At 47.9% G+C, this 13,474-nt stretch overlaps 1 protein-coding gene across 1 annotated transcript in view; it reads right to left on the bottom strand.

The window, feature by feature from the left end:
* GPC4 (glypican 4) overlaps positions 1-11,587 on the bottom strand; it is a 115,581-nt gene extending 103,994 nt beyond the window's left edge. Inside the window, exon 1 of the mRNA XM_049871882.1 lies at positions 10,943-11,587. Within this exon, the coding sequence (XP_049727839.1) occupies positions 10,943-11,102 (160 nt within the window). The 5' untranslated portion in view covers positions 11,103-11,587. The remainder of the gene's footprint in view (positions 1-10,942) is intronic.
* Between the last annotated feature and the right edge of the window lie 1,887 nt (positions 11,588-13,474).

Genomic DNA, 13,474 nt, shown 5'->3' with positions numbered 1-13,474 from the left:
ATCTACCAGCGAAGTTGTCTTGTTTTGCTTTTTTTTTTAAATAATCTTAGCATGGGGAAATATTCTATAATTAAGGCAATTTTAACAATAGTAGACAATAATTTGACTATAAATTGTAAGGAATGTAATGACTGCTTATTCTGGCACCAACGAAGTAGGACTTTCTGTGAAGTGACTGCCAAGAAAAATGATACTCCCACTCAGACTGTTAACCACATGCTTTACACTGCAGTTTGCAAGGACAGAGAGCTTTGTTTTCATCTCCAACCAAACAGCAGACTGAAAACTCAATGGAGACAACCCGTGTGATGGGACTGAAACAATAACTGAAGGAAAACCTCTCCTGTGGCTCAATGCTTGCTGGGATACAACATCAAGGGTTTGGGGAACTAAGGAAACCTCTGCAGTCCAAAAGGAACCACTTTCCAACCTGCTCCTGGAGACAGAAGCCCAACATAGAAGGAAGGAGTCTGGCTTTAAGAGGCTTGCAAAAGCCAGACTGACAAAGTAGCTGGGAGAAGAAAGGACTAGCGTTCACAGAATGGCTGGGATGGAACAGAGAGCAGAGACCAGGTGACCTTGCGCTAGGCTACACCAGACAAAGACAGCAATACTGCCTGGGGCCCAACCTGAGCTTCCTGGGAAGAGGAGGGAAATGAGCGCCTGGTAGAAAGGCCGAAGCAACTAGCAGGTGCAAAGGTAGCCTCCCTCTGCAGGCACAGCACAGAGTCAGGGCTAAACACCAAGAAGAACGTCAAAAACAAAGAAAGCAGCAACCAGTTGTCTATCAGGATTAAAGCAACTGACAGGAGATACGGGGCTCTCACCTCCAAGCAAGCCAAGAAATCGCACTGCATTGTAAGTTCAAAAGAAAAATGATAAAAGATTTGTTTTTCTTACTTCATTTACTTTTTAAAAAATTAATTAAATCGCCTTAAATTAAAAGGGGACAAATAGGAATCTTTATTTCTAGCTTGAATAAAAAAGTCAAAAATCATGCCTGAACTTTTTTTTCATCCAGAAATATTTCCCAAGCATCTACCATGTGCCATCGAGTGTGACAGGAATTGGGGATACTCGGTCTCTTAAATGAGGCAGAAGTAGAGCAAGGACTTCTTTTAGGGTTCGAAAAGCAACATGTTCAGACACAGGCCCATGGCATCTGTCCTCATTCCTAATACAGCACTCCTGGGTGGCACAAACAGTTTGAGCTCAGCTGCTAACAGAAGGGTTGGCAGTTCAAAGCCACCCAGAGGCACTGAGGAAGAAAGGTCTGGTGATTTGCTTCAGTAAAGATTGTTCTGTGTGCCATCAAGTCGATTCCTGGTCATAGAAACCCTATAGGACAGAGCAGAACTGCCCTGTTGGGTTTCCCAGGCTGTAATCTTCATGAGAGCAGATCACCCGGGTCTTTTCTCCTACAGGACAGCTCGTAGGCTCAAACCACTGACCTTTCTGTTACCAGCCGAGGGCTTAACCATTGAGCCACCAGGGTCAAGAAAACCGTGGAGCTCAATTCTACCCTCCGACACATGGGGTCACCATGAGTCAGAATTGACTTGATGGCAAAAGGACAAGATCCTAAACCCCTAGTGTTCTTTTTCTTACGATTATACATTTACTTACTTTGGTGAATGTTAACAAAGTAAACCAATATTCAAATATTTAAACCCATCACTACTAACTAGGAATAAACTCTCTTGCCTCTTGTGACTTCAGGTCAGAATGTCAGTTTCCCAAGCTGAGCACAGCAAGCTGTACAGTATTGGGAGCTAAATCTAACATAGATGTTCCAGAGGCCTTAGAAGGGAAAGTACATACAGGGAACAACATTATGAATCATAAAGCTCTAAACTAAATAAGCTACTGAGTTAATAATACAGTCTCTAACCTCTCTATTAAAACCAAAAAAGACAAACTGTCACAGAATGACTCTTCATTGATCCAGCACTCTTGGAAGACTAAACCAAAACCAAACCCAGTGCCGTCGAGTCAATTTCGACTCATAGCGACCCTACAGGGCAGAGTAGAACTGCCCCATAGAGTTTCCGAGGAGCGCCTGGTAGACTTGAACTGCTGACCCTTTGGTTAGCAGCCGTAGCACTTAACCACTACGCCACCAGGGTTTCCCTTGGGAGACTAGGTGCTCTAAATAGGTACATGTGTAAGTTAACTGAGCTTCCCCCTACTTTCAAGCCTGAGTTTTTGTATTCCAAGTATCTCCAATGGAACTCTTCCTAAAATACCATACTTTTATGCAAATAACACGCGTGTGATGCCAGATCTGTTTTACTTAATTTCATCATTTCCATGTGTTATGTGTGGATGTGTTATTTTTTAAAAAAATACAGCACGCTTTCCTTTTAAATCAAAATATGCCGAACAAAATTATTTAATATTTGTTATTGTTGTATCCCATAGAGTTGATTCTGACTCATAGCAACCTTATGACAGTAGAACTGCCCCATAGGGTTTCCTAGGCTGTAATCTTTATGGGAGCAGATCACCAGGTCTTTTCTCCTGCTGACCTGCTGGTAGGTTTGAATGGCTGATCTTTTGGTTAGCAGCCAAGAGTTTAACCACTGTACCATCAGGGCTCCACTTATTATTTAGGGTCCTGAAGTACACTAGCCCCCTCATGAGCTACAGAGGTACCTCTGAGCATTTACCCTATCCTAAACGGTCTTAAGGAGTCCCTAGGTGGTGCCAACAGCTGCTAACAGAAAGGTTGGAGGTTCAAATCCACCTAGAGGCACCTTGGAAGAAAGGCCTGAAGATCTACTTCCGAAAAACCAGCCATTAAAAGCCCTACAGAGCACGGTTCTACACTGACACACGAGGTTGCCATGAGTCACCGTCAACTCCACAGCAACTGGTTAAAAGGTCTCAAACTGGGCAAAAGCAGTAGGTTCTAGATCTACTGGTTTGTTTCTGGCCTCCTCCCACCCCCTGTGTCATACTGTCATCTCTCCTTTCTCCCTTTCCTGCCTCTCCACCCCCCAACCAGTAACTCCTGCTATTTCTAATCAGCCCGCTATGGCCTGGGAAGCTAGATAACCAAAGCATTTTATCTTCTCACCTATCAACCCTATTAGAATGTAAGCTCCTCAAAAGTTTGATTCCTGCTTTAAAGCTCTCTGAATCCCCAGTACCTAGCATACTGCTCTGGCTATCAGAGCTATTCAATTGATGATTACTGATGAGAAATTTCTGAAGGCCTTTCCTTGAAGTAGAATACATGGGCTTTATGACAGCTGTTTCCATCATTTAGCTTTTCTGCTTGCTTCCACATTCCCAGCTGTGTTCTGCATGGTGGTGCCGGCCACAAGTCTAGGGATTTACTGTACTTCTATTTCTTGATAAGATACTTGAAGAGAATAAACACATGGCAAACAGGACATTAAAGAAGAGGATAAAGAGGTTATTTGTTTTGTTTTTCTACCAATAAACAGAAGAGGAAGAAATATCACCTAGCACACTGACACTTATTCAATAAATGACGGCAAAGCTGGATTCCGTTCTAATTCTCTTCAAAGTACTTCTCTCCAAGTCCGCCTATTACATCTCTGCCGTCAGCAAAGTGTCACTGGTTATGGCTTAGACTTGTGTCTTAATTTTTCAAATAATTTTCTCCAGTTGAACAGACTTTCCACTTCAATCCAAGTCAGCCAGAATTAAAATAAGCACACACTGATTCTACGTGAAACTCACATCTCAGAGGCTATGTGGCACATTTCATTGGAAAATTGAGGATCATACCATAGTAGAGATGGAAGAGGCCTCAGGAATTATCTATGGCAGTGGTTCTCAACTGTGGCTGCTCATTAGAGCCAACAGGGAGAGCTTTTACAATACACCATCACTTGGCCCCACCTCCAGAAAGTATGATTTAATTGATCTGGGGCGGTTCCCAGGCATTAGCGTATTTTCAGAACTCCCCAGGTGGTTTAAACATGTAGCCAGGGTTGAGAATCACTGATCTAGTCCAGCATCGTAACATATCCCCCAACCCCATTTTTCAGATGAGAAAATTGAGGCCCAAAGAGGGAAGAGCTTCACCAAAGGTATCAGACAGTTAATTTGCCACAAACTAGGCCAGAACCTCTCCTTCCAAGAAACCGTGTTCCTACCATGTAAACTACTCCATTTAAGAACATGGCATGGGGCTTCCTCTCAATTATTTTTCTATCGTAAACCACCATTCCCACTTATCACAAAATGCATCCATTTTCTAAACGTTTTTTGCCTTGGGATCCCACTGCATAATTTTTGAAACCCTCAACTCTATGGGTCTATTTCCCAGTAGCCCCATACTTTTCTCTCAAAGAACCCTGGGAAATGAACCAGGCATATTTTCCTCTTAAAGAAGCCATATTGCTTTTCCTCTGATAAGTTTTAGCCTACCCTTTTCACCATTATCATCATAGACATGCTTTCAAATCTCTTGCAAGATTCGCCTCCAATTCTCTTTCGGCCCACTCTATTTCTAACTTGTACCTGTCATGCCTCATGGAGGTCCCTTGTCTCCTGGCTTAAACTCTTTCCATTTTGTGTGCATGATGCCTTTTTCCCTGCAGCAGCCTTTTTTACTCTGCCAGTTAGTCATGCTGGGTCCTTTTTTTCTTCCCCCAAGCAGCTGGTCTTTTTGATGTCTGGCACACATTTATCTGGGCTTCCAATAAGATGTTTTTACATAGTTTCCAGGCTTCCTAGAGGTTACTGACTTTAACTCTTCCATTCAATTTTTTCCCTAATTTCTAACATTTGTACGAGTTTCTTTTTCCAAAGTTGAATACCTGGCTGATGGATCTCTTTGATTTTTCTCTCCCACCAGACTGCTGAATTAAATACATCAGAACTTAAATACAATATTTCAAATTACCTCCAGGATGGAATCGCTTCATGAAATTTTCTGCACTTTCATGTTCTCTATAGTAAGCAACAGATGTTTAACCAAGTGTAATTGAAAATGCTAGTTCTTATCTGTTCGTATTTTAGTGTGTCTGCTTATATAAAATATTCTGATATCCTTAAGCATGTGTTCTTCTGCTTTGAGTAGACAATAAACTTAAGATATCATTTTTTTCAAGGTAACTGATGTACAATGAACCAGCTCTACATTTTTAATTGAATGTGGTGAATTTAACTTTACTCTAAAATTGGCTAATCACAACAGTCTCAATTGTTCCTTAAAGTGCATCTAAAAGCAGGAAGAAAAACAGAATTTTGAACCTTTGTGAAAAATTCCCACAGCACTCGGTTATTAATGAAGTGGTAAAGACAAGTGCTCCTGCAAAATGAAAACATTCTCCACGTTATACCAACATATCACAGAGATTTACTCTAAATTTATTTCACTTCGAAGTGTTTAGATCCAGGAGATTGCTCAGGGATCAACAGACCACGGGATGACAATCTATCATCAAGGCAGTATAATCCCATTATAGCACTGGTGTCCTCACTGAGAATGCAATACAATTGTCTGTCATCCACCTACTTGTTTAACAAATATTACATTGAGCTACTGCACTTGGTAGTGTCAGGTACACAAAACACCAGGAACTGCCATCTCTGCCCTCAGGTTGCTTACAGTTGAGAAGACAAACATGTGCCCACGCACACAACTATAATACAAAGCAGTTATGTACTAAAGACCATGAATCTGGTTCAAGCAGGAAATTGAAAGAGGGCACATAACCTGGAGAGTTCAGAAGTCTCAATGAAAGAAGTACCGTTTGAGATACGTGGAACCATTGAATCTAGAAGCAGAGGACTGACTCCTTTCACAGCACTGTCATAAGGAAGTGAAGCTGGCAGTGTTCAGGATGGATTGGGAGAGTAACCGACAACAGGCAGGTAGGTAGACCAGTTAAGAAGCTATTTAAGACAACCTCCTCACAGATCTTCTGACCTCTATCTCTTGCCTCATTGACACCAAGTTATCTTTCTAAAACAGCCTGACTCGTGGCATTCCCCTCCTTAGCAACCCTCACTGGCTCCCTGTGGCCCAGGAAACACAATGTCTATTCCTTCTAGTGCTAACACTATATTGTCTATGTCCTGTCATAACGCTATGACTGCACAGGCCTTGACTGGATCCTCTAGACTACAGACTGAGAATAGTGCTGTTCTGACGGTCTTCTACTAGTTAGCTGAAGGCCCGCGCATAGCTTAGATTTCCAAAACTAACCCTCTATGGGAGCAGAGAAGGTACTTTGTCTTACTATCTGTACAACACAGCATAGTGGTTAAAGACTAGGCTCTGGTCAGACAAGACCTAGGTTCCAATCGCACCTCTGCCATTCACTAGTTATGAGACTGTGAATATATTTCTTAATTCCTTTGAATCTGAGCTTCCTTGTCTGTAAAATGGAGATAAGTCTGACCTTCTATGGTTGTTGTAGGTCTCTGGATGACCCTAGCGGTTTGCAATCAGCTGTTAACAGAAAGGTTGGCAGTTCAAACCCACCCAGTAGCACCATGAAAGAAAGGCCTGGTGTTACCTGCTTCTGTAAATATTGTTGTGTGCCATCGAGTCGATTCTGACTCTTACCGACCCTACAGAACAAAGCAGAACTGCCCCATAGGGTGTAAATCTTTATGGAAGCAGACTGCCACATCTTTCTCCCAGAGTGGCTGGTGGGTTTAAACTGCTGACCTTTCAGTTTGCCACTGCATTAGCATTTCTACTCTTGTAACACATGGGGTCACCATGAGTCAGAACAGACTCGATGGCAGTGGGTTACGGTGGTTGTGGGCTATATATGTAAAGTCCTTAGCATAGGGCTGGGTTCAGGGAAAGCACTCAAGCATTCTTATTATGAGGCCAAAAGGCTTTTTTTGTGGAAACAACCTCAGTGCTAAAATAGTTCATGTTATTAGGGAGCCAAGGGACTCACTTCCAATTGATTTAGATTAACACCAATGTTATCTCCCTTGTAGAGACAACAAACTTCCCTTTTCATTCCTCAGTCTAGTCTCCAGTTAACCCTGCAATTGCATGCAACCCAATGTGAATCCAAGAAAAAAGGAAAATAGTCATTATACTGAATCAAATATTTTGTTTGTATGCTCTAACTAGATACTGAGCTGCATAAGCCAGAACTTTTACAGGTGACAGGGCCTATACTACTTGGGATAATTTTTAGAGTCACAGGCTCTGTGGCTCATTTAGACCCTTCTCCGCTCAAGTGATACACAAGGAGCCAGAGTGTTGATTCCAGTGGATCGCAAGTACATTCTAAACCCCAACGCGTGTACCTAAGCTGGGGAAGGAAGAATACAAATCTTGAAGACATATGCTGTGTCTAAAATGCAATAATCAACTCAACATCAGAACAGAATACGTTGCTACCTCTTCAACATATGTACTTTTACCCCCATGTAATCCTAAATAGTTCATGCAATTCCCAGAATTCTTTAAGATACATATGTGTGCATGCATGCATGTGTGTGTGTGCATGCTCCCAAGTGTATTGCTCATGAACATTAATGGGAGCAGAAAATAAAAACTCCAGAATCACTAGTGACAGCAAGTTCTCCTTGGCATCATTCAGTGTCACTGTGAAAAGGGGAACAGTGGCAAGCTCAAGAAAACATCTAACCAAATGTCTCACCTGTAGAGACAATTTCAGCAACGAGAGTAATCAAGTGTCAATTACTACATACCCTTTATCCTCTGCCTTTATGGAGGTAAACAATAAAAATGGTCGGATCTTTAAACTTCTTAATGATCATTAATTAACATTGGTTTTTACTAATGAACTAGCATGATTTTGTTAATATTCTAATCCCAGATCCCATCTTCCTTGGAACTCACTGGATACTCCCTTCTCCTGTACTGTTCACGTGGTTCTTATCTCAAAACACACTGTACTCCAATTATTTGTGTGCATGGCTTATCTCCCTACTACTCCTGAAAGGTCCTGGGTGGCAGAGGCCCTGCCTACTCTTCTTCCTGCCTCCGCGGTGGGAGCGCAGAATACTGCACATGGTAAATGCTCCAAAAAGATATGCTCATTGAACTCTGAACAGAAACATGCCCTTTGTGTTATAGATCCCTTCTGATCATGGCATCTGGGCTCCCCGTTATTTGAGAAGTACAGGGTCAAGTGGATAGGCAATGCAGGACCTCGGTTGGGGCCCTGTCAACAGGCCATACTCCCAACACCTTTAAGAGCACATCAAATTCTCTTATGAACTACAAGGACTGAGACGCCTTTAGAACACGGAGTATTCTTAAAGTCTGTCCAAACCTCTCAAAGGCAAGGGCAAGGCTATTGAGAATAAAACCTTCAACTTGGGCTCAATGAGCTAGGCACCCAGACATTGCAACCCTTTGCCTGGAAAAGGATCCTGGACAATTGCATTAAAAAACATCTACATCCCCCTAGGGAAAGTGCCTGGAAATAAATTCTTTCAGATGTAGGCTGAATACAAGTCACTATAGTTCCTACTCCCCCAAAAATGACCCAAATTCTGAGTGTAGGCCAGGGAAGACTAGGCTAATACATGCATCTGGAGAGGTCAGGGCAGTGGTAAAGATTACCTCTGTTTCTATACTGGCCGTCTAAAGGTATTTACATGGGGTCTGTCCGTGTTGTGACAGTATCCTAGACTCAAATGAATGCCTTTAACACTCCACATTTTTGAGCCATTCAGTCATGCATTTTTGTTATTGTTGAAAGTGGTGCGAAATTGCACTGCATGAGCTAAAGTCCTTGGTGGTCTTCCAAGGATTCCAGCTAAAAAGGCACTTCCTTTGTTCCTCAGGAGAATGCAGTCCAGTAGGTCATTCAAAAGGGGAAATAAAAGCAGCAGCCCTGGGAGGGAGATGAAGGACAAGACAAAAAGAATAAAATGTTTTGGGTGTGTGCAGATTAGCTTCCATTTCCTGCTGCTGGCTACTAATAACTCCCCTATCTTTGCGAGGAAAATGCCCAGAGAGACATGGAGGCAAAAATATGGCTCAGGTGTTTTCTGGGGGCAATGACCATCACAGGGAGCACCAAGTAGAGAGTCCCTAAGCACCCTTCAAGCCTGAGATGCTGATGGAGGAAGATACCCTGCCATTGCAAGACACCGCAGGCAGCAGCCTTGGAGAAAGTGGGGAGGGCAACTGCACAACCCACTCCCTGAGTGCCGCCAGCCCATCTCAAAGGCATATATTGTTTGCACGAGCAAAAGATGAAAACTTGTCACATTCCCATGAAGTGCATCACTGCATCTACCCCTTCAAAATGTGGGAATGACAACTGTAACCTTCACGCCAATAATCTCAGCTGCGCCCAGGCACAAACTGTGTGGGGCACAAAGACCCCAGGTCTGACCTGCATAGCCCCCAAGCTTCAGTAGCTGCTGGCTCACTTCACTTTTCTGGCAGGGCAGGAGCCAGAGAGGAAAAGAAAGAGGGCTTTTCAGGGACTACAACCAATAAAATCAGGCCGCTCTGAGGACATACTTGAGCTCCCAAAAAGACAGGCAGCTCAAGGGCAAACAGTCTCTAATCAGTAGTGTGTGAGTTATTTGATAACTGCCAAGGTGCCGCGGACGCTTGGGCGACTCCAACAATTTCCTCCGTTCTATTTCTAGACAGAGGCCGGTTACAATCCGAAAGCACGAGCAACTTCCCTCAATTACCTTTGTAATTTCTATGTAATTGATGACTGCACTTAATCTCCAAGGGTATTAATAGACCTTCCCAAAAATGACCCCCAAGTCTTCGTGCGCCTCTGGAAGCGCCTGGCTGAAATTACAGTATTTCCTCTGCTGGCTGCCCGCCCCCTGCACGCTCCACCCGAGCGCCCAGCCCAGCCAGGCTCACTTCCATGAAAGGCTCCAAGGGAGGCTCGGTCCCGGGGCTCGAAGCGCTCCCTCGGCCGTTAGTTTAGGCTGGCCGCCAGCCAGCTAGGTTCGTGGTGCTTTCTGAACTCCCAGGGCAAACCTGCTACCTGCGCCGCCGGCGGCCCCAGTGCCGGCCGCGAGGCTGCGCGCAACAGTTGGTCGCGGTGAGTTAAGCGTGACCCAGAGGGGACGGATCCGACCACGGCCGGCCGCCGGGCTTGTAGGGAGGGAGGAGGAGGGCGCTCGGTCCCAGAGCACTTTCTCAAATATCCCACGCACCCCCAGCGTCGATATTTGGCGAACTTTATCACAAGCTAAGCCCCCTCTATTTGCATAACCATCTCCAAACCCATATTCGGGTTTCCTACAATCAGTCCTTTCAAAGGTCTGTAATTGAAAGTGCTATTAACCCTTAAAGTTAACTGAGAAAGAGGGGAAAGGTACCCTTCTTACCTTCCGGAAAGCAGGAGTTACCCAAGGTCGGGGTTTGGAAGAGTGGGGGGGCGGGGATCAGTTTGCTTTTTAAAAAGCGACTTCTAAAGCCGCTGCAGCTACTTAAAACTATTAATCCGTGTCAGTGGTGGGGGAGAGGCATGGAGAGGGTTTTAAGAGTATCAATGAAACATCAATTCAAGTCCCACGTTTTGTGACCCCCGGAATCTGACAAGCACTAGGAGGGATTTTTTCTCCACTCCCGGCCCTCTCAGCCCGCACCCAGCCTCTTGTCACCCACACGACAAAGCGGCGAGCCCAATAAGAAGTTCAACCCGGAAAAGGCGAGGGAGCCGGTGACACACACTTTGAGGGCCAGAGTCCTCCGGAGCTTCCCGGGACCGTGCCCCGCCGGGGGAGTGGGGGTAGCGCGCGGGAGTGGCACCAAGCAACTCCTAGGCACCCCTTCACTCTCAGCGCCCCGGACTCGGGGCGAGGGGGGGCACCGTGCCCGCCGGGGACGCTCTGCGCTGGGCTGGCTCGCTCTGGCTCTGTCGCTGGCCGTTTGCTCCCTCGCGGCTACCTGCGGGAGGTGGCGGGGCGGGGGAGCCCGCAGCCCCTTCCCTGGGGGCCGTCTCCGCGCCCGCCTCCCGGGACTCTCACCTACCGTTGATCTCGTAGTCAGGGGCATCGTTCTTGTTGAAGCCTTTGGACACGTAGAGACGGAGCACTTCCGAGCAACTTTTCGAGTTCTGCTCGGCGGCCAACAGCGCGGCGCTGAGGGCGGCTAGGGTGCAGAGCAGCGTAAGCAAGCCGAGCCGTGCCATGGTGCGGGCCTGGAGGGCGCGCTCCCTGCTTCGGGGCGGGCCGGAACGCGGCGCGGCGGGCGCGGGGCGCTGGGGCAGGGACTCGCGAGCGGGCGAAGGAGTTGGAGTTGGGAGTTGGAGGAAAAGAGCAGCAGGAGGCGGCGCGGGGCGAAAAGTGGAGCTGGGCCTTGAGCGTCAGGCAACGGTCCCCAGGACCGGTCGCCCGGCTACAGGAGGAGGAGAGGGTGAGGAGGCGGCGCGTGGCCCAGGGGCGCGGAGGCGCGGACCGGGGACCTGGGACTCCGCGGGCCAGTGGACTGGGAGAGCTGACCGCCGGCCGGCAGAAGCGCAGCGAGGAGAGAAAGGTGGCAGCGTCGGGGGGCGCGAGGGTGTGGGCGCGGCGGCGGGCGCTGGCTGGGCGGCCCGGCGCTGCTCTGCTCGCCCGCTTCGGCTCCTCTCGCTCTGCCCTCAGCGCGCTGCTGTGCCCTTCTGGGCTCTGCCGCTGATTGACTGGCCGGCGTGCGCGGCCGCGCTCTGCAAACTTGGCCAAGCGGGCGGCACTAGGGGGAGGGGGCGGGAGGCGCGGGGGACGGGGGGGCCGGGACAGGCGGGAGCACGCAGGGCCGGGCCGGGAGAAAACCTGGAAGCGGCTCTGGATCCGGAGCGGCCAGCTCCACTTCCTAGGGGGCCACACCGGGCGCGCTGCGCTCCCTGAGTGACACGCCTCGCCGGGCTCCTCCCGCCTCCCCTCCTCCCGGGTGACGGGGAGCCTGCCCGCCGCCCCCCGCCCACAGAGAAAAGCTAACTTGTCCGCGCTGAAGGGCCCAAGTCCCGCGGGACTGGGCCGCCAAGGACTTGTCCCAGAGCGCACGTCTGAGCCCGAGGTCTTCCAAGCGCGGCCACCTGACCCGCTGCCTGAGGGCCAGAGCCGCGCGGAGCCCTCTCTCTGAGATATCTGCCCCCCTTGGCCATTCTGCTGCCCGGGGCACGCTCCTACCGCCCAGCTTAGCTTCTGGGCCCGGCGGGAAAGGCGCCCACAGTACTCGCATTGCCTCGCTGCAGGCATCACGGGGGCTGGGGACACCGAGCTGGCCCTAGAGCCTCACCTGGACACCCCAGACCTGCTTCCCATCAAACGGTGTTCATGGTAAACTGAGTCGTTCCGGACCTTGGCAAACAGTCTCTTCCCCTATGCAACACCTCAACCAAACCAAAAACCAAACCCGCTGCCGTCGAGTCGATTCCAACTCATAGCGACCCTATAGGACAGAGTAGAACTGCCCCATAGAGTTTCCAAGGAGCGCCTGGCGGATTCGAACTGCTGCGGACATCTTAGTTAGAAGCTGTAGCACTTAACCACTACCCACCAGGGTTTCCAACACCTCAACACCCCCCCCCCCATAGACATCTGGTTCTGCTACAAGTCTAACCAAACCCTGAAGCAGGAAAACTCTCCCATCTGCCAGGTGCGGGGCAAAGTCACGGTTGACCTTCTACATCTTGGAAATGGCCTAACCCCACCTGCTGCAGGTAGGAAAACAGTCCCAGAGAAGGAAAACGACTTGCTAATACCACCCAGCAAGGGTCCAGACCCTAACACACATGGAATAATGGTAGCCTAGGGACCCCCCAAGGAACCCTGGTGGCCCAGTGGTTAAGTGCTCGGCTGCTAACATAAAGGTTGGCAGTTCTATCCTACCAGCCACTTCGGACAACTAAGACCTGGATATCCACTTCCATAAGGATTTACAGCCTTGGAAACCCTATGGGGAGGTTCTATCCTGTACTATAGGGTCGCTATGAGAAGGAATAGACTCCAGGGCAATGGGTTAATGGAGCGACCCTCCCAGGTCCCCTAGGCCCTCAAGCCTCTTTAGAGAGAGAGACTGACCCATACCTCTGGGACCCGGTTTCCACTTAGCCGCCAGAAAACTGAGAATGAGTGAGTCTTCCCACCTTCCAAGCTTTGTCAGATTCCATTAATGAGTGTTTTTGAAGCTCCCAGAGCTCCTTTAATGAAGGGAACTGTGCAGATTGGAAACTTGTCATTACTGTTGTTATTGTTACAATCTGTTTTAAGAGGTTAGGGTGAGAAGTGCCTCAGACACCTCGGGAGTGTGCTGGGAACTGGGCAGATAAAAGGGGCTGGGACTTAATTTGGCTAGACTCTCAATTCCCATAAAATTACATAGGGTGAAGATACGAACCATCATTACAATTATCTCCCTCATAGGGTTTGTTGAGCCTTCCTCGCCGCTGTTTGTAAACCACATTGACATGGTTGGTTGTGAGGAGCTGTAGAAACCAGTGGAACTGTTGTTTTGAGTGCCCACTGCAGTTGCTTCTTCATTTTATTAACTCGTGGAGACCATCAGCATGAACAGACAGATTGT

The sequence above is a fragment of the Elephas maximus genome, chromosome X (genome assembly GCF_024166365.1).
Source record: "Elephas maximus indicus isolate mEleMax1 chromosome X, mEleMax1 primary haplotype, whole genome shotgun sequence".
NCBI classification, from domain to species: domain Eukaryota; kingdom Metazoa; phylum Chordata; class Mammalia; order Proboscidea; family Elephantidae; genus Elephas; species Elephas maximus.
Note: the sequence above shows the minus strand (reverse complement) of the source record. Positions and strands in the feature narration are given on the sequence as shown.